This window comes from Salmo salar, chromosome 21 (genome assembly GCF_965601325.2).
Source record: "Salmo salar chromosome 21, fSalSal1, whole genome shotgun sequence".
NCBI lineage: Eukaryota > Metazoa > Chordata > Actinopteri > Salmoniformes > Salmonidae > Salmo > Salmo salar.
In genome coordinates, this window is record NC_138311.1 from 29,938,709 (window position 1) to 29,960,952 (window position 22,244).

At 44.4% G+C, this 22,244-nt stretch overlaps 2 protein-coding genes across 2 annotated transcripts in view; one reads left to right on the forward strand and one right to left on the reverse strand.

Annotated features, from left to right (window-relative positions):
* The first annotated feature begins 1,600 nt into the window (after window positions 1-1,600).
* Window positions 1,601-8,392, forward strand: LOC106582106 (calsequestrin-2). The gene is made up of 11 exons (XM_014164852.3): window positions 1,601-2,218; window positions 4,763-4,847; window positions 5,021-5,121; window positions 5,202-5,313; window positions 5,936-6,009; window positions 6,119-6,249; window positions 6,555-6,600; window positions 6,727-6,781; window positions 7,135-7,235; window positions 7,344-7,418; window positions 7,549-8,392. The coding sequence occupies exons 1-11, from the start codon at window positions 1,982-1,984 to the stop codon at window positions 7,771-7,773; spliced, it is 1,242 nt and encodes a 413-aa protein (XP_014020327.3). The 5' UTR covers window positions 1,601-1,981; the 3' UTR covers window positions 7,774-8,392.
* A 1,216-nt stretch (window positions 8,393-9,608) lies between these two features.
* Window positions 9,609-22,244, reverse strand: part of LOC106582105 (vang-like protein 1) — a 54,873-nt gene continuing 42,237 nt past the window's right edge. Inside the window, exons 6-9 of the mRNA XM_014164851.3 lie at window positions 15,715-15,848; window positions 13,997-14,159; window positions 13,485-13,719; window positions 9,609-13,351 (exon numbers count right to left, since the gene is read on the reverse strand). Of these exons, the coding sequence (XP_014020326.2) occupies window positions 13,091-13,351; window positions 13,485-13,719; window positions 13,997-14,159; window positions 15,715-15,848 (793 nt within the window). The 3' untranslated portion in view covers window positions 9,609-13,090. The remainder of the gene's footprint in view (window positions 13,352-13,484; window positions 13,720-13,996; window positions 14,160-15,714; window positions 15,849-22,244) is intronic.

Here is a 22,244-nt window from a genome sequence, read left to right on the forward strand (position 1 = left end):
GTGATAACACCAAGCACGGCCTGCTAGCAGATTACTTCTTCATCAGAGACTCTGAGCCATACAATGTACTGTAAGCCCAGGCTGTTCCATTTTAGCCCCAGTGACAATGAGAAAGCAGAGAGATCAGGTTACTGTCTCTGCAAGGCTGAAAACAAACCTTGACAAAAAAGACTCAGTGCCAGAGATGGCATCTTTCACCATGTAACTGTCCTCATCAGTTAGACTACCCAGAGACACACATAGTCACACAGGCAGTCTACTCAAAGAAAATGGTGCCTGGGTCACACATTTTATATTTAGCTGAGATCAAGCCTTTGTTTTGCTTTGCATGTAGTCATTGGCAACGGGTAAACTACATGCTCAGGCAGAAGGGAGGACGGCTCATAATAATGGCTGGAATGGAGCAAATGGACTGGTATCAAACACATGAAACCACGTGTTTGATGTATTTGATACCATTTCACTTATTCCACGCCAGCCATTACCACGAACCCGTCCTCCCCAATTAAGGTGCCAGCAACCCCCTGTGATATATGCACACATGCTAACATGCATGCATACATACACATGTCAGGACATCCCTGGGGTCAAGGGTCAGGGGAAAAGTTTCAGTGTCATAGCATTTGGGAGATACTTTTGAAAAACTAGATGATTACTTATGGATTACTTTTAAATTCAGAAAGGATATTTGTGAAAAAATACATTATATGACACCTTTCTGTTTTCTCAATGGCATTCAATTCAGCATTGAAGTCTAACCACAAGTCAGAAACCACTAATGAAGCTTCTTATGGGGAAAGTAATTAATTACATTTTTGGACAGGTAACTAGAAACTGTAATGGATTGTATTTAGAAAGTAACCTACCCAACCCTGCCTAATATCCCAGTTAAGCCTACCCTCTCAAAGGAGAGTATATTTACCTTCCCTCCATAGGCTGTCGACAGGCACACGAATGCACGCACACACACAACGTCAGAGTCTCCTTGTCTGATTATTCCTTTTGACTGTAACCCCCAGCCAACACCTCCCCCTACCCTAGTCTGATTCCAACAGTATGCTCTAACAGACAACTGCACCAACTACCACAGCAATAGGACAGCTAGTGTTAAAGTAGCCACTATAAAGCTATCGCAATTATATTCTAGTTGCCTTCAGGCTAGTTGCCTTCAGGCCAGTTGCATTCAGGCGCTGTCCATTAGCCTGTCACTGCATGCATCTATCAACATACACTAGACCTTGTGGTGTGGGACACTGTTAGCATAATGCTAACCTGTTGGGAATACCTGTTTCACAGTGCTGGGCACTGTTCAGGAGTCTTCTTTTATGCTCATGGTTACAAACCCAATCTATAGTGACTGTTAGAACTATAGATATGCAGACCCCAGATTGCTATCATCCCAAAATCTCTACACCCCTAAATCTCCTCTGCACACCTCTCTCTCATTCCTCCCAACATGCCAAGTAGAAAAGCCATGGTGTGAGAGTGTGAGCAGAGAGCGGAGGACTATCTCCTCTCTCCTCTCGTGCTCTTTCTCTCTATCTCTCCCACTCACCTATTTATTTTTAGCACCTAAACAACTGGTCTCCTAAAAATGGGCCTGTGTGTGGTGGCCAGGGGGAGAGGGGCGCTGCTATGTACGGTATCTAGCCCCCCAGCGCTCCAGGTCTGTCAGGTCTGTTCTTTCCCTTTGTCTCGGCTGGAGAGAGGGAGAGAGAGGATCGCTGGTTCCTGAACAAGCCTTGGGCATTGGACTATAGAGGACGGCTTGGAAGGAGACTCAAGGAGATTTATGCTATAATTTAAGGGCAACCTGCTATTCTACACCTCTCTATTGTTTTTTTTTTTAAGTATTTTTCCATTTTGGGGAGTTTTATTGACCTTCCTCAGCCTAAGTACTCTTGTGGAGGCCGTATCTAGTGATTAAAGGTTACTCTGTGATTCTCGGGGTGTGTGGTCGTTCATAACACGTCCCTAGACCATGCTTACCCTGTGGCTGCTCCTGCTCCCGTGCCTGTCTCTGTCGCCGCTCGTTCAGACCGAGAAGGGCCTGGAGTTCCCTCGCTATGACGGGAAAGACCGAGTCATCGAAATCAATAACAAGAACTACCAGAAGGCCATGAAGAAGTACACCATGACGTGTCTGCTGTACCACAAACCCATCCCTGACAGGAAGGAGCTGCAGAAACAACACCAGATGACTGAGATGGTGCTGGAGGTAAGCCTCAGGAAGAGGAAGGGAAAAAAGGGAGATGGTGCTGGAGGTAAGCCTCAGGAGGAGGAAGGGAAAAAAGGGAGATGGTGCTGGAGGTAAGCCTCAGGAGGAGGAAGGGAAAAAAGGGAGATGGTGAGGGAGGTAAGCCTGAGGAGGAGGAAGGGAAAAAAGGGAGATGGTGAGGGAGGTAAGCCTCAGGAGGAGGAAGGGAAAAAAGGGAGATGGTGAGGGAGGTAAGCCTGAGGAGGAGGAAGGGAAAAAAGGGAGATGGTGAGGGAGGTAGGGGAAGAGAGATGAAGGGAGGTGGAAGAGGAGGGAGAAGTGGGGATGAAGGAGTGGGGATGAAGGAGTCTAGGAACGAGATGGTGAAGAAAAGATGGAGGACAAGGCAGAGAGAGAGAGAGATAAGGCGGAGAAGAAAGAGATGATGGGTAGAGGAGAAAGAGGAGAGTCACTAGGGAGGGGGAGCACCTGGGCTGGACTGAGGTGATTTAACAATCTGGGGTCACTGGGTCAGCTAGACCCACTCCATAAATCATTTACAGTACCTAGACATTAGAGCGTCCCAATGGGCACGGAACCACAATTTACTGAAGTGGTAATTAAGAGTGAGAGCTAGAATGAGAGACTGTCATAAAACTTTGTCATAAAATGTCATAAAATGGCTGTCATTCAATTAAACATGATCAACTCTGATTGAATCGGATTGAATACATACCCAAGGCTGAGCTACCCCGTCACAAGTCAATCAGTGATTCTGATGACTTTGAGATACTAATGTTAATGTGCAGTGTGTTGCTCTCAAGGTCAGTGTGTGTGTGTGTGTGTGTGTTGTGTGTTGTGTGTCTGTGTGTGTGTGTGTGTGTGTGTGTGTGTGTGTGTGTGTGTGTGTGTGTGTGTGTGTGTGTGTGTGTGTGTGTGTGTGTGTGTGTGTGTGTGTGTGTGTGTGTCTGTGTGTGGCTCCCCAGTTCTGTCCAGTGCTGTCAGTTAAGGTTATTTCTGTTAATTCCTTCGGCACTTCCCATAGTAATGTATGTCATTCACCCCAGCTCTCTGCCACAGGCACAAATAGGACCGGCACTCATGCCCTGTATGTTATTGAGCTATACATGTGAAGGGCATTGCAGTAGGTCTGTCTCTCTCCCTGTTTTGCTTTTACACTTAGATTGAGTCGGTCTTAAAATACTATGTCAATGACATGTATATTTATTAACTAGAGGGTTAGCTAACTGATGATTCCATTCGCTAATGTTCTGTGACGGCATCTATATTATAGTGTGCTATGAATATGTTTATAAGGTAATGAGTACTTCATTAGAAGCTACTTCAAGTAAAGTGTCAGTTAGTATCCCACTTCAGCAGAGCTGTGACAGTGGGCTACTATGGCCTAATCTCCTCTCCCTAGCTGTCCTGTGTTCCTCATGGCTTGTGTTGAGTTAGAGTGTGATGTGCAGCAGATAACCTGAGCACAGTCTCTCACTCCTAAAAGCCTCAGATATTTAACTCACCACAGGTGGACCAGACTAGGGTTAGGGCCCTGAGTCATCATAATTAACATAATTACTTGCTCTATTGCTTCGCTACAGGTTATCTGTATAGGATTGCATCCATGTTCCATTATTTTATAAGGAGCCAACAGAGTGAGATTTGTTTGAAGAGTCCACATCTGGTCTTTCTTCATCACTCTGTCAATGTTTCATCAACATACAGTATCTCATGCTTTGATAATGGCTAATTGTTCCATGTTGCATGTGGTAATGTATGTTGTGTTGTATTCTGTCTAGGCCTATGTGTTCTTTGTTTGGGTTTGCTAAAGGTTGAAAAATGTACCGCTTTGCTGAGTTGTCAAAAGTATGACAACGACTTTCTTCTTGTCTACAACCAATGGAGAGTCCATGCTTCTAAATGTTAACACCGATAACTGTATTCATAAAGTGCTTTTCAAACATGATGTTCAAAGCCCTAAATGATCACCTGTCAACGCATTATCTGGATGAAGACAGACAAATCACTCTGTTCCCCTCCTGATATTTCGGTCAGTCAGGTATTCTTAGCCTCAATTTGCCTTGGGATCTGTCAGAGCTCAAGGCCTTGGCTGGCAGACCCTCACCTATTGAGACCACAATGGCTGCAGGATTCTGGCCTGGATATGGAGCATGGCACTTTTAGTCATCATATGACTGTCTCTGTCTCCCTCTGTGTGTGTGTGTGTGTGTGTGTGTGTGTGTGTGTGTGTGTGGTGTGTGTGTGTGTGTGTGTGTGTGTGTGTGTGTGTGTGTGTGTGTGTGTGTGTGTTGCCTTGGGGCTGTTCTGTTCTCTGGACCATTATCTACTGAATAACGTCACTCCAACTAAGCCTCATCTCGGCCCTGTCTGTTTGTCTGTCTGTTTGTCTGTCTGTTTGTCTGTCCCCTGCCAAACATGCTTCAAACTGGATCATAGTTCCTGAGTGGAGAACAACAAGGACTCTATTTAACACTGTTCCAATTTAAGTGTTATGATGACGTTGAAAGAATGTCACTAACTGACTTTTGTCTTCATCTCCAGCTGGCTGCTCAGGTTATGGAGGAAAAGGAGATTGGGTTTGGAATGGTAGACTCCCACAAAGACACCAAGGTTGCCAAGAAGCTGGGTAAGGAAACACATTAACACTTCAGTGCGAACTATAGTTGCTCATTACTATTATACTGCATGAGTATGAAGCATACTACATGAAAGCACCAAAAGGTTTTTGTAAAGCATTCAGTGAATGGCTGTAAATAATGGTCTGTACTTGACCCTCTGACCCCTGACCTCTGACCCCAGGCCTGGTGGAAGAGGGCAGTGTATATGTGTTCAAGGCAGACCGTGTGATTGAGTTTGACGGCTTGCTCTCTGCCGACACCCTGGTGAAGTTCCTTCTAGACGTGAGTGGACTGGGGTGCCCTCATTGATACTACGCACAGATCTAGGATCAGCTTACTGTTATGTTATTTTCTCTCTGTAGCTTTTGGAGGAGCCTGTGGAGGTGATAGGAAATGCTCTGGAGCTGAGGGCCTTCGACAGGATGGAGGAAGAAATCCGCCTCATTGGATATTTTAAGAACGAGGACTCAGAACGTGAGTGTGTGTGTGTGTCTATCTGACTTTCTGACAATCTGTCTGTGTGTGTCTCTGTGTGTATGTGTTAAGGTTGTATAAATGTGCTCCCTGTCATGCTATTTTGATGGCCAGGGTTGGATGGCTATTGGCTGATCCCCTGGCCTTGATAATAACCGGGGAATTTTAAACTCACCATCCCCATGGATTTACATGTCCAATTTTACCCACTCTTTAGCTTTTCCATTTATCGTAAGACACCGCATCGCGCTCATGATAAGCAAGGCGGCTGTCTCACCCCTGACCGACTGTGGGAGCCTAGAACTAGGGGTCAACGGGGCTCAGTTATTTCAGTACATGTATGTGTCAATGGCATCTCCCTAAAGACCAATCCTAGTCTAGCTAGCACACACAAGCTAGTAGATGCTCGCTGACAGCTATGTTAAATAATAGCAGCAGAAGGGGAATTATTCTAAATGCTGAAGTTCTACCTCTGTTCAACGGATAAGAAATGGTGTGGTTATAGAGTAGTGGTTATACAGTAGTACACCATCTTCAAAAGAAGTCAAATGCCCTCTCCTCTCCTCCCTCCCTCCTCCCATCCACTCCTTTCTCTTCTTCATAAACCGCTCCTTTCCCCCAGACTACAGTGCGTTCAAGGAGGCTGCAGAGCAGTTCCAACCCTACATCAAATTCTTTGCCACCTTTGAGAAAGCTGTGAGTATACAGACATCCATACCTTGACATCCTATATCCTTGGTCTGTGAGAAGGGGTCCTGTCAATGCAAGACGTTGGGTGCTGATTCTGGTGTCTGTGATGTTTAAGGTGGCCAAGGAGCTGACCCTGAAAATGAACGAGGTGGATTTCTACGAGCCCTTCATGGAGGAGCCTGTCACCCTCCCTGACAGACCCAACTCTGAGGAGGAGATCGTGGTTTTCGTCACTGAACACAGAAGGTATGGAAGTGTAATATTTTTTGGGGGTGGGTGCTTATATTTGTCCTGTGTTTTCTGCATATCCCATTTCCCCCTGAGAGTCGGGTCATGGCCAGGTCAGCGGCGACCCTGGAGCAATTAGGGTTACGTGCAACATATTTTCACCTTGTCGGCTCAGGATTCTAACTAGCGACATTTCGGTTACTGGTCCAACACTCTAATTGCTAGGCTACCTGCAGCCCTACTGCGGCTGTCAGAACAGGATCACTTCATTCTGATGATCTGATCAGTGGTCTGTGACTGATAGTGTTGTGTAATGTTTTCAGGCCAACACTGCGAAAGCTGCGTGCTGAGGACATGTTTGAGACATGGGTGAGGTTTTTTTGTCAGTTAATTTACCTTATGCAAGTTCAAGGGTTAGTGCAAGAAAGGCAAGTACAACAGTAAGTGTGTTCATTTCTGTCAAACCTTGGACAGCATCTCATGTCTCATTTTCAGGAGGACGTTGTGGAGGGGAGCCATATAGTCGCCTTCGCAGAGGAGGAGGACCCTGGTAAAAAAATCCATCAATATTACAGTAACATCAGCTTTGATCAGGGCCAACATCGGCTTTGATCAGGGCCAACATCAGCTTTGATCAGGGCCAACATCAGCTTTGATCAGGGCCAACATCAGCTTTGATCAGGGCCAACATCAGCTTTGATCAGGGCCAACATCAGCTTTGATCAGGGCCAACATCAGCTTTGATCAGGGCCAACATCAGCTTTGCAACATAGGTTCCTATCAGTCTTATCTGAAACTGAGAATCACTGAAATGGTTCATAGCTTTCAGGAAATCAAACAAACTTCTCCTGGCATGATAAAACACAGACTAACCTTCTTAATGTGTTGTTTGGTGGTGTTCAGATGGTTATGAGTTCTTGGAGCTGCTGAAGGAGGTGGCTAGAGACAACACCCACCACCCTGGTCTCAGCATCATCTGGATCGACCCTGATGACTTCCCCCTGGTGAGACACAGACAGACGGGTGGACGGACAGAAGGACGGACAGGACTAAGTGAACTCAAGTCCCTACAGTTTCAGATCTCACAGTGTGTTCTCTCTCACTCTCCTCAGCTTATCCCCTACTGGGAGAAGACCTTCCAGGTGGACCTGTTCAAACCTCAGATCGGCGTGGTCAATGTTACTGATGTGAGTCCCCGAACAGCTCCAATACAGCATGAGGAATTGGTGGAAACCAGTCAGAAATTGTGAAACTTAGATCTAACTCATGATGGTCCATGACCTTTGGCCCCTGACCTCTCTCTCTTCCTCTGGACAGGCTGACAGCATCTGGCTGGAGATGGAAGAACAAGATCTGCCCACAGCCCAGAAGCTGGCGGACTGGATAGAGAACGTCCTGTCTGGCAAGGTTAACACAGAGGATGATGATGAGGATGACGACGATGATGAGGATGACGATGATGATGACGATGATGACGACTCTGATGATGACGACTCTGATGATTCTGATGACTCTGATGATGAAGAAGACGAGGATGAATAATTCAAAAACTGTGAATTTGTCATCTAGAATCCATAACATTGTTGTATAGTCTCTTTACTGTACTATCATCAAAGTTCAGGGTGAGAAAAATAGACCTAAATGCTTTTATAGAAGATTTTGTACAACGTGTCTGGCCTAAGTCAACCGCTCTGCATTATAAGAAAACCCATTAACAGCTTTTGTTTTTCATGAATCTGGAAACAAATCTGTTGATAAACTGAAATCGATCTTAAAGAGAGAATTAACAATGTGCTGACCGAGATACTTGAGAAAAACCCAAACAGTACTTTCCATCCTTCCCTTAATTCTACAATTTAAAAGAAATGGTTGGCGACCAAGACAAATACATAAATCTAACTTTTGTTTGATCGATGGGGCGGCAGGTAGCCTAGCGGTTAGAGCCTTGGGGCTGTAACCGAAAGGTTGCTAGATCGAATCCCCGAGCTGGCAAGGTAAAAATCTGTCATTCTGCCCCTGAACAAGGCAGTTAACCCACTGTTCCTAGGCGGTCATTGTAAATAAGAGTTTGTGCTTAACTCACTTGCCTAGTTAAATTTAAAAAAGTGAACTGCTGCTGTACACTATCCTAAACCTCAATAAAGTGTGGTATCTTTGTGTATTTTGCGGTCTCCAAATCATGCCGTCTAATGCATGCTTTGTGTGTAGATAATTGCATTTTAGGTTTGACTTTCTGGATTTCAGTGCACACACTCCCTTCTCTCCATGCCACAGTGGCTATATCTTTGTTATTACTATTGGGTCCTGTGTGGCTCAGTTGGCAGAGCATGGTGTTTGGAATGCCAGGGTTGTGGGTTTGTTTCCCACGGAGGGCCAGTGTCAAAATGTAAGACGCTCTGGATAAGAGTCTGCTAAATCAGTTAAATGTAAAAATAAAATAACTATTGTAGTTAAAAAAAGGCAGATTTTTATTGGAATATCTACATAGGCGTATAGAGGTCCATTATCAGCAACCATCACTCCTGTGTTCCAATGGCACATTGTGTTAGCTTATCCAAGTTTATCATTTTAAAAGGCTAATTGATCATTAGAAAACCCTTTTGCAACTATGTTAGCACAGCTGAAAACTGTTGTGCTACAATAGTAATTTACAACGGATTTCTGATCAATTTGATGTTATTTTAATGGACAATTTTTTTTTGCTTTTCTTTCAAAAACAAGGACATTTCTAAGTGACCCCAAACTTTTGAACGGTAGTGTATATATTTTTTTACCTTTATTTAACTAGTCAAGTCAGTTGAGAACAAATTCTTATTTACAATGACGGCCTACCTCGGCCAAACCCGGACGACGCTGGGCCAATTGTGCGCCGCCCTATGGGACTCCCAATCACGGCCGGATGTGATACTGCCTGGATTCTTTTCCCCTCTCCATCTGACAATATTTAATATTTATCCAAATATGCAGCAGCTGCAAAGCGAGATCATCATTACACACCCAGATAGGAAAAGCTGCCAATTCCTCAAGTCTCAATTTGTCTCATGTATTCACTCCGTTTCACTCTCTCTTTATCTCTTTCCCTCCTTGACTCATCCCTCGTTCTCTCTCTCCCTCAGTGGGCAATTAGAAGAGAGAATACGTGAAGTGTCAGGAGAGAGATCTCAGTGTTCTGTAAGCCCAGGGTGCAGTAGTGTGAAGGGGGCTTCAGATATGAACTCACGGTCTCTACTCAACCTTCATATTACAACATCTGTCTCCCTCTCGTCTTCAACTGGACAGTGCAGACAGACAATAGTTTCACTTACATACTTTCTAGTGCACAGACAAACACAAAGCACCACACACACACACCAACAATAAAGTAATATGAGAATATGTTGAAAATGTTCATACAAATATTTATTTTACAAATTTGAATCTTTATACAGTTATTGTAATTCCATATTTGTAAATCTTAAAAAAACAACCAGTGAAAACTTGAGACCGAATTGGTCAGAACAACATTTAGGATGGCAATTGTGCACGCGCGCACACACACACACACACACACACACCATACATTATTGGACGAACATACTTGCATACAATAACAAAACACATTGAGCATACATCATATGTGTTTTAAAACAGAGGCACCTTTGTAATGAAGGAGACATACAAGGAGACAAATGCCCTGGTCTAATACTTTAAAAATACATCCTTTCTCCCTTCCTTGAAGTAATCACATATCGGAATTGGTTAGATTAGGGAAAGCAATTGGTTGGCAACCTTGCTTTGACCTATCCAACACTTACAACCTGTGGTCACCTCAAGATAAAAACTAATAAAAAAGGGTGAATTCAAACAGGGCAATATTCACAGCCATTATTTAATCACTATAAAATCCTCAAAAACATGTAATCTTTTGGTGACAACAATGATTGCACAATTACAATAACAAACACTTTCATTCTAATATAGTCTTGAATAATATGCACATGTAATAGGGAAGATTTGGCTAAAACAATACAATATTAAAAACAAACAAATACTGTATATTGAGTCCACAGAGATGAGCATAAAAATCCCATAGCAGTGGCAGTTCTACTAGTTGTGGCTAGATGGCACTACAGCCTCTTTTGTGACTGTAGACTTCCTGTCTGCACTCTGAACATCAATACTGAGGAATATACCATATCAAACAATGTAAAAAAAAGACATTAGAAATGTATAATTTTGGCCTATTTGAATCGCTTTCAGTACATGAAGATACGTGTATGCAGACTTGGAGATAGAAGAGGAGAAGCTACGGTATCAGATTCTCTTTGTGTGTATTCTCCACACTTCTCAAACACTCATAACATGGGGACTAAAAGAGAGAATATTGTGCCATCCTTCTTTAATCTGTTGTCTTCCCTCGTATCTGAAGACAAAAAACTTGAGCCTCAATCTGATTCTCTTAGCTTACAGGGTTAGATTCTGTAGAAATGTAATAATAGCTTTCTTTCATCTGGAGATAAGACACACATATAATGCATGTCTTGTCATTAGACGCCAAATCAGAAAAGTAGAGAAAATCTCTCTCAAAATTATGAATACATTTTTTTCCTGTCTTAATTGCTTCTTTGTTTGCTCAACTGTAGTATTCCGCAATAGCCCGCTTTGGGTTTGAGCCCAACAGGTTCTGACAACCTCTAACAGATTTGTCTAGGAATCCTGGGGAGTACAATAACAGAACCTTTTTCATCCATATAATTCAATAACTGGACAGCCACACAAAATTACCTGTTTTAGGTCAGTTAGGATCACCACTTTATGTCAGAATAATAGTAGAGAGAATCATTTATTTAAGCTTTGATGTCTTTCATCACATTCCCAGTGGGTCAGAAGTTTACATACACTCAATTAGTATTTGGTAGCATTGCCTTTAAATTGTCAACGTTTTGGGTAGCCTTCCACAAGCTTCCCACAATAAGTTGGGTGAATTTTGGCCCATTCCTCCTGACAGAGCTGGTGTAACTGAGTCAGGTTTGTAGGCCTCCTTGCTCGCACACGCTTTTTCAGTTCTGCCCACAAATTTTCTATAGGATTGAGGTCAGGGCTTTGTGATGGCCACTCCAATACCTTGACTTTGTTGTCCTTAAGCCATTTTACCACAACTTTGGAAGTATGCTTGGGGTCATTGTCCATTTGGAAGACCCATTTGCGACCAAGCTTTAACTTCCTGACTGATGTCTTGAGATGTTGCTTCAATATATCCATATAATTTTCCTTCCCCATGATGCCATTGTGAAGTGCACCAGTCCCTCCTGCAGCAAAGCACCCCCACAACATGATGCTGCCACCCTCGTGCTTCACGGTTGGGATGGTGTTCTTCGGCTTGCAAGCCTCCCCCTTTTTCCTCCAAACATAACGATGGTCATTATGGCCAAACAGTTCCATTTTTGTTTCATCAGACCAAAGGACATTTCTCTAAAAAGTACGATCTTTGTCTCCATGTGCAGTTGCAAATCGTAGTCTGGCTTTTTTAATGGCGGTTTTGGAGCAGTGGCTTCTTCCTTGCTGAGTGGCCATTCAGGTTATGTCAATATAGGACTCATTTTACTGTGGATATAGATACTTTTGTACCCGTTTTCCTCCAGCATCTTCACAAGGTCCTTTGCTGTTGTTCTGGGATTGATTTGCACTTTTCGCACCAAAGTACGTTCATCTCTAGGAGACAGAATGCATCTCCTTCCTGAGCGGTATGACGGCTGCGTGGTCCCATTGTGTTTATACTTGCATACTATTGTTTGTACAGATGAACGTGGTACCTTCAGGCGTTTTGAAATTGCTCCCAAGGATGAACCAGACTTGTGGAGGTCTAAAAATTGTTTTTTTCCTCTGAGGTCTTGGCTGATTTCTTTAGATTTTCCCATGATGTCAAGCAAAGAGGCACTGAGTTTGAAGGTAGGCCTTGAAATACATCCACAGGTACACCTCCAATTGACTCAAATGATGTCAATTAGCCTATCAGAAGCTTCTAAAGCCATGACATCATTTTCTGGAATTTTCCAAGCTGTTTAAAGGCACAGTCAACTTAGTGTATGTAAACTTCTGACCCACTGGAATTGTGATACGGTGAATTATAAGTGAAATAATCTGTCTGTAAACAATTGTTGGAAAAATTACTTGTGTCATGCACAAAGTAGATGTCCTAACGGACTTGCCAAAACTATAGTTTGCTAACAAGAAATGTGTGGTGTGGTTGAAAAACTTAAGTGTATGTAAACTTCCGACTTCAACCGTATATAAAAACACACATGTACAATCCATTAACTGTAAAGAAAAGCAATTCTTAGTTTGATAGAAAACTGAACCTGAACTGTTTTGGTGATTTTTAGGTAGTATTTCATTCATATTAGCAGGGCAGACAATATGAAAATACACACACACCCCCCCCCCTCCCTCCCCCACACACACACACAGGAAGAACAAAATGCGCAAGGGTCATCTACAGTGTATTGAAAACCCCCTGACATAATTCAATGTTCCAGTGTGCCTCAGGACAATAGAAATCAGAGCATGTTCCCTAACTCTCTCCATCGGTCATCTTCACTCCAAAAGAGCCATAGGGCTGGGGATCCCTACCGTTTATTAACTACTATATGCACAGCTAACACTTCATCTTGTTACAATATCCCATATGCATCTGTTCATATCAATTACGTACAATAACAAATCTAAAAGTAGCCAAAATAATCTTTATAAACACCAGTAATATAAATAGAAGAGAGAAGCAAAATAGCACAACAAGAGCATATCAAAGTAAAAGAGGGTTTAAGAAACTGAACACAAAAAGATAAGTCTAGAATTCCCACAGTTCTTCTACATGTGTCTGTTAGACTGATGTTTCAGATTGGAGACTCAGGGTAAACTTGTGTGACTTAGGATCGACGTACTCCTCGGTCATTTGAATGTAGGGGATGGACTTGACTGTTACCGCTAGGCTGAAGTCTAGACACCTCAGTGAGAAGACTGTGTCCTCCTTTAGACCGCTAGTGACCGCAGACTCGCTGACCAGAGTCCACTGACCGGCCATCCAGCGCTCTCGACCATACTGTAGCGTAGGACCAGGGGACAGGTAGGCCTCCAGGAATGCCTGAAGAGACACAGAAACAGACACACACAATCATATTGCTATAGAGACTGCTATGTTGGGCCAAGGCCAAGAGGTGTCTAGTAGTGATACTGGCCAGGGGATGATCTGGAACCAAGTATTGAAGCTTGCCTACCTTGGGGCTCATGTTGTGTGTGAGGCAGAAGGCCAAGTGTCTCTGGATGCTGTCCATGCTGTGGCAGTGCTGCCTCCTGGTGGTTCGGAGGTATTTCTGCAGGGCGCGGGCCATGGAGGGGAAGATAGCCAGGGCCGCCTCCCGTACGTCCATCACATCCCCAGGGGATGCTTTCTGCTCCTCCTGCTGCATCCGCCTCACATGGATGAAGGCCTCCTCCACAGCCACCACCAGCCTAACGTTACAGCAATGTACAGAAAACATTCAGTATACTGTACACTCATCTGTTCTTGCATCCTACAAGTTATAAAAACACACAGGCCAACATTTAGCCTACTCAATTCTTATGTCCATCTATCTAAACCCTCATCTATATTTTAATCCTTACATTAAGCAGCATACTTATGTATCTTTCATCCCTCTTTCTTTCTTCCTTCCTTTCCTTTCACCCCACCTTTTTGTTTTTAAGTCACTCAGAGTCCCCCCTATCTCTCTCCTCCCCCCTCTTTCACCTGGCTCTGCGTTTGCGGACCCGTCGGTCATGGTCGGCCTCTTCGTAGTATAGTTCGTTGTGAGTGGCGTCTCTGCGCCTGGCTGCTGCAGAGATCATGGCCCGCGACTGACCCCCCACCTGCGATCCCCCCGATCCCCCCGATCCCGCCGGGTTCACTGGGCCTACAAACAGGAAGCACAGAGGCATGATTGGAAGATCACTGTGTGGCCCAGTAAGCATATTGACAGTAACCCAGGGAAAACACAGATCTCAGTGCGGATTCTGTGTAACATCTAAATATCTCATTAGGCAGTTTCACAGTTCAGATCCTTTCACTGAGAGTGATTAAATATTTAGCCTGGTAGTCAGACCCGATTATGGTTTAGACAACTGCCAAATGACAACAGAGTTGGCTAAAGCAGAAACAAACACATCTGTCTATCAGGTTAGTAAATATTCATATCATTAAAAAAAACAAGAACGATCTTCAAACACAATAATACCAGTTGATCGTAGAATTAATTTCTCTCTATGATGAATACCAATAACTAACCCAGAAGTAGTAAAAGCATAAATTAGGGTTCCTGTGGGATATGAATATGGAGGAGTGGAATCTGGTCCATATTTATGAGGGATATGTGTGTATGAGGGTTCAGTACAGTAACCCCGGCAGATACAGGCCAAGAGAGATGAATCGATGAATCATTAACACCAAGGTGTGTGTGTGTGTGTATATATATATATATATATATGAGGCTGACCGAAGCACAGGCTTGGTAGCACAGCCTTTTTCCGATTGAGAAATAAATGTTTTATGAAATTTCATTGCAATCCTATTTTTTCTAAATCCCCCAAAATCAATATGGGTGAGTTCCATTGGAGCAGATCTGGGCTGGTTAAAAACAGTAGAAACCCTAAAGATCCACTCTGCTAGCCTACAGAAACACCGCTGACCTAACTGGAGAACACACTACGAGAAAAGGAGGACGAAACACACACAGAGAGACAGAGAGAGACAGAGAGAGACAGAGAGAGAACGTGAGAACGAGGGGTAGAGAGAAAGGGGAGAGAGAGAGACAGAGACAAAGAGATAGCATGGGAATGTGCGGCAGGAGCTAGTGTGATGAATTATTAAAAGGCTGAAATGCAAATGTCTGTGAGGACAATGTACCAGCATACTCCTCTATCAAACTCTGCTACAAAGAAGATAGAGAAGAACCAGAAAAGCTGTCTCGCACTGAGCTTGGAAGTTGGTGCCTGTGCACATGTATATGCGTCTGTGTAAAGCATATCTCGCGAATGAAAGTGGTGGTTAGATTGGTGTGCATTTGTGTGTGCATGCTTAGAAGCAGTGTAAACATTGGGGGTGGGGGAAGGGAAGTGAGGTGTGAGGTTAGTAGTGTACACTAGTGAAAAGTGAGAGGGCACACAGAGATCTTTACCCATCTTTACTTACTGTCATTGTCCAAAAGGTAAGCTCTCACTTTAGCTTTAAACACTGCTTAGGGTGGCATGGGAGAGTAGATGGAGAGAGAGCGTCACAACGAAGCAACAAATACGGTAGACAGAGAGCTGAGAGAATGGAGAGAGAGCGACAAGAAATGAAAGACAGACAGTGCTGCACATTAAGATGCAGTTACAAAGAAGAAAAGAGAGATGATAGGAAGTCAGACGACACAGTGACACAAACCAAATGTAAGCATTGAGGAACCATAGAAAAACTGTAGGTGTACTAACCGTCCACGGTGTAGACCTTGAGGCCGGCCAGGTGCTTGGCGGCACGGTGCTTGGAGGCGGAGAGAAGGGCAGGGTTATGGAGAGGGAAGTCCCTGTAGTAGAACTCCAGCAGAGACAGAGCTGCCCTCTGAATACTGACACAGACAAAGAGAGCGAGAGGGAGGGAGAGAGATAGAGAGAGAGAGAGAATTAACAAAAAAAACAGAGCAAACTAGAATGCTATTTGGCCCTAAACAGAGAGTACACAGTGGCAGAATACCTGACCACTGTGACTGACCCAAACTTAAGGAAAGCTTTGACTATGTACAGACTCAGTGAGCATAGCCTTGCTATTGAGAAAGGCCGCCGTAGGCAGACATGGCTCTCAAGAGAAGACAGGCTATGTGCACACTGCCCACAAAATGAGGTGGAAACTGAGCTACACTTCCTAACCTCCTGCCCAATGTATGACCATAGAGACACATATTTCCCTCAGATTACACAGATCCACAAAGAATTAAAAAAATTCCCTTGTGTACTTTAACCATTTGTACATTGTTACAACACTGTATCTATACATAATATGACATTTGTAATGTCTTTATTCTTTTGAAACTTCTGTATGTGTAATGTTAACTGTTCATTTTTATTGTTTATTTCACTTTTGTATATTATCTACTTCACTTGCTTTGGCAATGTTAACACGTTTCCCATGCCAATAAAGCCCCTTGAATTGAATTGAGGGATAGAGAGAGAGAGGGGGATAGAGAGAGAGAGAGAGGGGGGGGGATAGAGAGAGAGGTCATGATCAGATGAGCTCCTGCATTTTTCAGCATGTTCTTAAAAAAAAGATGTGTTTAGAGTTAGATAAACTTGGATTTTTTGTCAGGAACATATACAGGATACTACCCTCTACAACGTAACCTTCCCTCCAAATCAAAACTCTAAACCTACAACCTGATTTTGGACGGAATTACGGAATCACCTGGAAGGCTTACAACTACCAAAGGTTATTATTCCAACGCGGCACAGCAAATGCTCTGGAAAACAACAGAAACCTGAAAACACCATCCAACCTGGAACCGAGTGAGTCATGTTTAGTCTGAAGCTATATTTTATTTCCAAAAGCCAAGAAGAAAAATACATTACGTTACTTTATAAGGACTGAATGCTAAATTAAGGCTGCCAAGCTTGATACAACTTCAATTAGCACAGACGTGTCAAGTGAGAGGTGTCAAAGCCCTTTAGCCCAACAATGGCAGGAGAGTGGAACAGTCTACTCCAACCAAATGGAGAGGCCTTAGAAGCTGCCTCCTGCTGTTCAGAGGTAATTAAATACAGTACCCTGTGTATGTAAAGAATGATAAGGCAAGAAAAGACATCAAAATGAAGCTCCTTATGGAAAATCAAGTGACACCTTTTGCTGACTGTTGTAAAAATGGGAACATCAGCAACCTCATCGTCCACACAAACCATCCCCTGGCATGGCCAGTGCTATATTAACCAGACCATCCCCTGGCATGGCACAGTGCTATATTAACCAGACCATCCCCTGGCATGGCACAGTGCTATATTAACCAGACCATCCCCTGGCATGGCACAGTGCTATATTAACCAGACCATCCCCTGGCATGGCATAGTGCTACATTAGCTCACTACCTCTCTGTTAAGAGGGGGGGGGGGATGTTAACGAGGGGTGGAAACTTGTGATACTAGACAACGAGGACTCAGAGTCAGCTAATATAAATCTCTATACGTCTGGAACAGTATTTGTACAGGGCAACCCCAAATAGTTTCAGCTGGACTTTCACCTAATCAAAGAATTAGCCCAGCAGGAGAAGCTCTCCCTTGAGAAAGATACCCCCACCCCGAGTGGGTCAGACCAGACCTCTTCATTATATAACCCCACAGACGAGCAACCTCCAGACCTCTTCATAATATAACCCCACAGACCAGCAACCCCCAGACCTCTTCATTATATAAACCCACAGACCAGCAACCCCAAGCGGAAAGTCAACCTCCCAGCACAGAGTACTACTCCCTCATTGAAATGAAGGATACATTCACCCAGCTGGAGGTAAGGCAGGTGGAGCTGGAACAGCAAGAGATTACACTCCAGTCAGCACAGACCCAGACAACAGTCCTGCACAACAACACCCCCTTAACCAGACAACAGTCCAGCACAACAACACCCCCTTAACCAGACAACAGTCCAGCACAACAACACCCCCTTAACCAGACAACAGTCCAGCACAACAACACCCCCTCAACCAGACAACAGTCCAGCACAACAACACCCCCTCAACCAGACAACAGTCCAGCACAACAACACCCCCTCAACCAGACCCAGACAACAGTCCAGCACAACAACACCCCCTCAACCAGACCCAGACAACAGTCCAGCACAACAACACCCCCTCAACCAGACAACAGTCCAGCACAACAACACCCCCTCAACCAGACAACAGTCCAGCACAACAACACCCCCTCAACCAGACCCAGACAACAGTCCAGCACAACAACACCCCCTCAACCAGACCCAGACAACAGTCCAGCACAACAACACCCCCTCAACCAGACCCAGACAACAGTCCAGCACAACAACACCCCCTCAACCAGACAACAGTCCAGCACAACAACACCCCCTCAACCAGACCCAGACAACAGTCCAGCACAACAACACCCCCTCAACCAGACCCAGACAACAGTCCAGCACAACAACACCCCATTAACCAGACCCGGAGAGCTGAAGGTGGAGAGAGACATATCTGCACTCTGGACTGTAGTGAGACAACTTCAACAATATAAAAAGCAAGAGCAGGAGATGAAAAGAGCACTAGAGGAGAGGATCAGACTGCTGGAGGAGAGGGTGAGGGGGATGGCGTGTGACAGAGAACAACCCACTAGAGAGGTGGCCACCCCCGCAGAGAAGCCAGCAGAACAGCCCACCTCAGCTCCCGACATCACAGCAGAACAGTTCACACCAGAACCTGACCATAGCCTCGACATCACACCAGAACAGACAAATGAGGAACCCCAAGCCCAGGGGATCTCACCCCCTCTGAGCCCCCCCCCCCCCTGTCAGCCACCCTGATAACCCCCCCACACCCGCTGAGGACATACACAAGACACAGATTGTACTTATGGACTCAAATGGGAAATATATAGAAGAAAATAAACTTTCTCCCAAACACAGGTGTCCAAACACCCAGCACACCCTAGACCTTCTGTCTGAGGACCAACTAGGTTCACCTAGCCACATAATAATACACACAGGCACAAATGACCTGAACACAGCAGGAAAGGGTGGCCACAGCACTGAAGGGAGTGATTGAAAAAGCTTCTTCTACTTTCCCCAACGCACAAGTGGTTATCTCCACCCTGCTACCACGAAAAGGCTTCCACCCTGCTACCATACAGTGGGTAAACGCAAGTATTTCCCATGACTGTGCCTCAAAATCAAATGTTTTCCTGGCCCACCACTCTACCCTGGACTTGAACAGCCTCTATGACCAGGTCCACCTATACAACGCAGCAGTGCCCACCGTAGCCCGGACTCTAAAGGACATCGCCCTCAAACGCAGCATCAACTCTTCACACAGGAGCAACAGAGCAATAGACACCCCGCCCAGACCAGCGAGACCCTCTCCCAGACCTGCGGGACCCCCCCTGAACCTACACATAGAGGACCCACGCCTAGAGGTCCTACATCCAGAACACAGCAGCACCAGCCACATCCACACCCCAACCAATCATCTTATCCAGAGCGACTTACAGTAGTGAATGCATACATTTCATACATTTTTTCCCCGTACTGGTCCCCCATGGGAATCAAACCCACAACCCTGGCATTGCAAACACCATGCTCTACCAACTGAGCCACACGGGACTTCACTATCTCATCCAAGAATATCCAAGGACTTCAAAGAAATCGGAAATACAGACATTGTCATCCTACAAGAAACCTGGTATAGAGGAGACGGACCCACTGGTTGCCCTCTAGGTTACAGAGAGCTGGTAGTCCCATCCACCACACTACCAGGTGTGAAACAGGGAAGGGACTCAGGGGGTATGCTAATTTGGTATAGAGCAGACCTAACTCACTCCATTAAATTAAGCAAAACAGGAACATTTTACATTTGTCTAGAAATTCAAAAGGAAATGATCTCAACAGAGAAAAATGTCCTGTGTGCTACCTATATCCTCCCACTAGAATCCCCATACTTTAATAAAGACAGCTTCTCCATCCTGGAGGGGGAAATCAATCATTTCCAGGCCCAGGGACATGTACTAGTTTGTGGCAACCTAAATGCCAGAACTGGACAAGAACCTGACACCCTCAGCACACAGGGGGACAAACACCTGCCTGGAGGTGACAGCATTCCCTCCCCCATATGCCCCCCTAGGCACTATCACAACATAAACAGGTCACAACTCCTGCAGCTCTGTCGCACGCTGGGTATGTCCATAGACTCTAAACACTTCTGGGAAAATTGGAAAACACTAAACAAACAACACAATGAATTATCTATCCAAAATGGAGATGTATGGGTAAACCACCAAAAACATACGACATTATAAAATCCATGTACACAAACAACAAGTGTGGTTAAAATAGGCAAAAAAAACACACATTTCTTCCCACAGGGCGGTGGGGTGAGACAGGGATGCTGCGTAAGCCCCACCCTCTTCAACATATATATATATATATCAACGGATTGGCGAGGGCACTAGAAAAGTCTGCAGCACCCGGCCTCACCCTACTAGAATCCGAAGTCAAATGTCTACTGATGATGATCTGGTGCTTCTGTCACCAACCAAGGAGGGCCTACAGCAGCACCTAGATCTTCTGCACAGATTCTGCCTGACCTGGGCCCTGACTGTAAATCTCAGTATGACCAAAATAATGGTGTTCCAAAAAAGGTCCAGTCGCCAGGACCACGAATACAAATTCCATCTAGACACACTATACATACCTTGGCCTAAACATCAGCACCACAGGTAACTTCCACAAAGCCTTAAATGATCATCTGAGAGACACGGCAAGAAGGGCATTCTATGCCATCAAAAGGAACATCAAATTCGACATACCAATTAGGATCTGTCTAAAAATACTTGAATCAGTTATAGGACCCATTGTCCTTTATGGTTGTGAGGTCTGGGGTCCGCTCACCAACCAAGAACTCAAATAAAAAAATAAAAAAAATAAATAAATAAAAAAAATAATAAATGGGACAAACACCAAATTGTGACTGCATGCAGATTTTCGGCTAAAATATCCTCCGTGTACAACGTAGAACACCAAACAATGCATGCAGAGCAGAATTAGGCCGATACCCGCAAATTATCAAAATCCATAAAAGAGCCGTTAAATTCTACAACCACCTAAAAGGAAGTGATTCCCAAACCTTCCATAACAAAGCCATCACCTAAAGAGAGATGAACCTGGAGAAGAGTCCCTAAGCAAGCGGGTCCTGGGGCTCTGTTCACAAACACACCCCACAGAGCCCCAGGACAGCAACACAATTAGACCCAAACAAACCATGAGAAAACAAAAAGATAATTACTTGTCACATTGGAAAGAATTAACAAAAAAAACAGAGCAAACTAGAATGCTATTTGGCCCTAAACGGAGAGTACACAGTGGCAGAATACCTGACCACTGTGACTGACCCAAACTGAAGGAAAGCTTTGACTATGTACAGACTCAGTGAGCATAGCCTTGCTATTGAGAAAGGCTGCCGTAGGCAGACCTGGCTCTCAAGAGAAGACAGGCTATGTGTACACTGTCCACAAAATAAGGTGGAAACTGAGCTGCACTTCTTAACCCCCTGCCCAATATATGACCATATTAGAGACACATACAGTTGAAGTCGGAAGTTTACATACACCTTAGCCAAATACATTTAAACTCAGCTTTTCACAATTCCTGACATTTAATCTAAGCTTGTATTTCTTTCATCACATTCCCAGTGGGTCAGAAGTTTACATACACTCAATTAGTATTTGGTAGCATGACCTTTAAATTGTTTAACTTGGGTCAAACGTTTCGGGTAGCCTTCCACAAGCTTCCCACAATAAGTTGGGTGAATTTTGACCCATTCCTCCTGACAAAGCTGGTGTAACTGAGTCATGTTTGTAGGCCTCCTTGCTCGCACACGCTTTTTCAGTTCTGCCCACAAATTCTCTATAGGATTGAGGTCAGGTCTTTGTGATGGCCACTCCAATACCTTTACTTTGTTGTCCTTAACCCATTTTGCCACAACTTTGGAAGTATGCTTGGGGTCATTGTCCATTTGGAAGACCCATTTGTGACCAAGCTTTAACTTCCTGACTGATGTCTTGAGATGTTGCTTCAATATATCCACATAATTTTCCTGCCTCATGATGCCATCTATTTTGTGAAGTGCACTAGTCCCTCCTGCAGCAAAGCACCTCCACAACATGATGCTGCCACCCCCGTGTTTCACAGTTGGGATGGTGTTCTTCGGCTTGCAAGCCTCCCCCTTTTTCCTCCAAACATAAAGGTCATTATGGCAAAACAGTTCCGT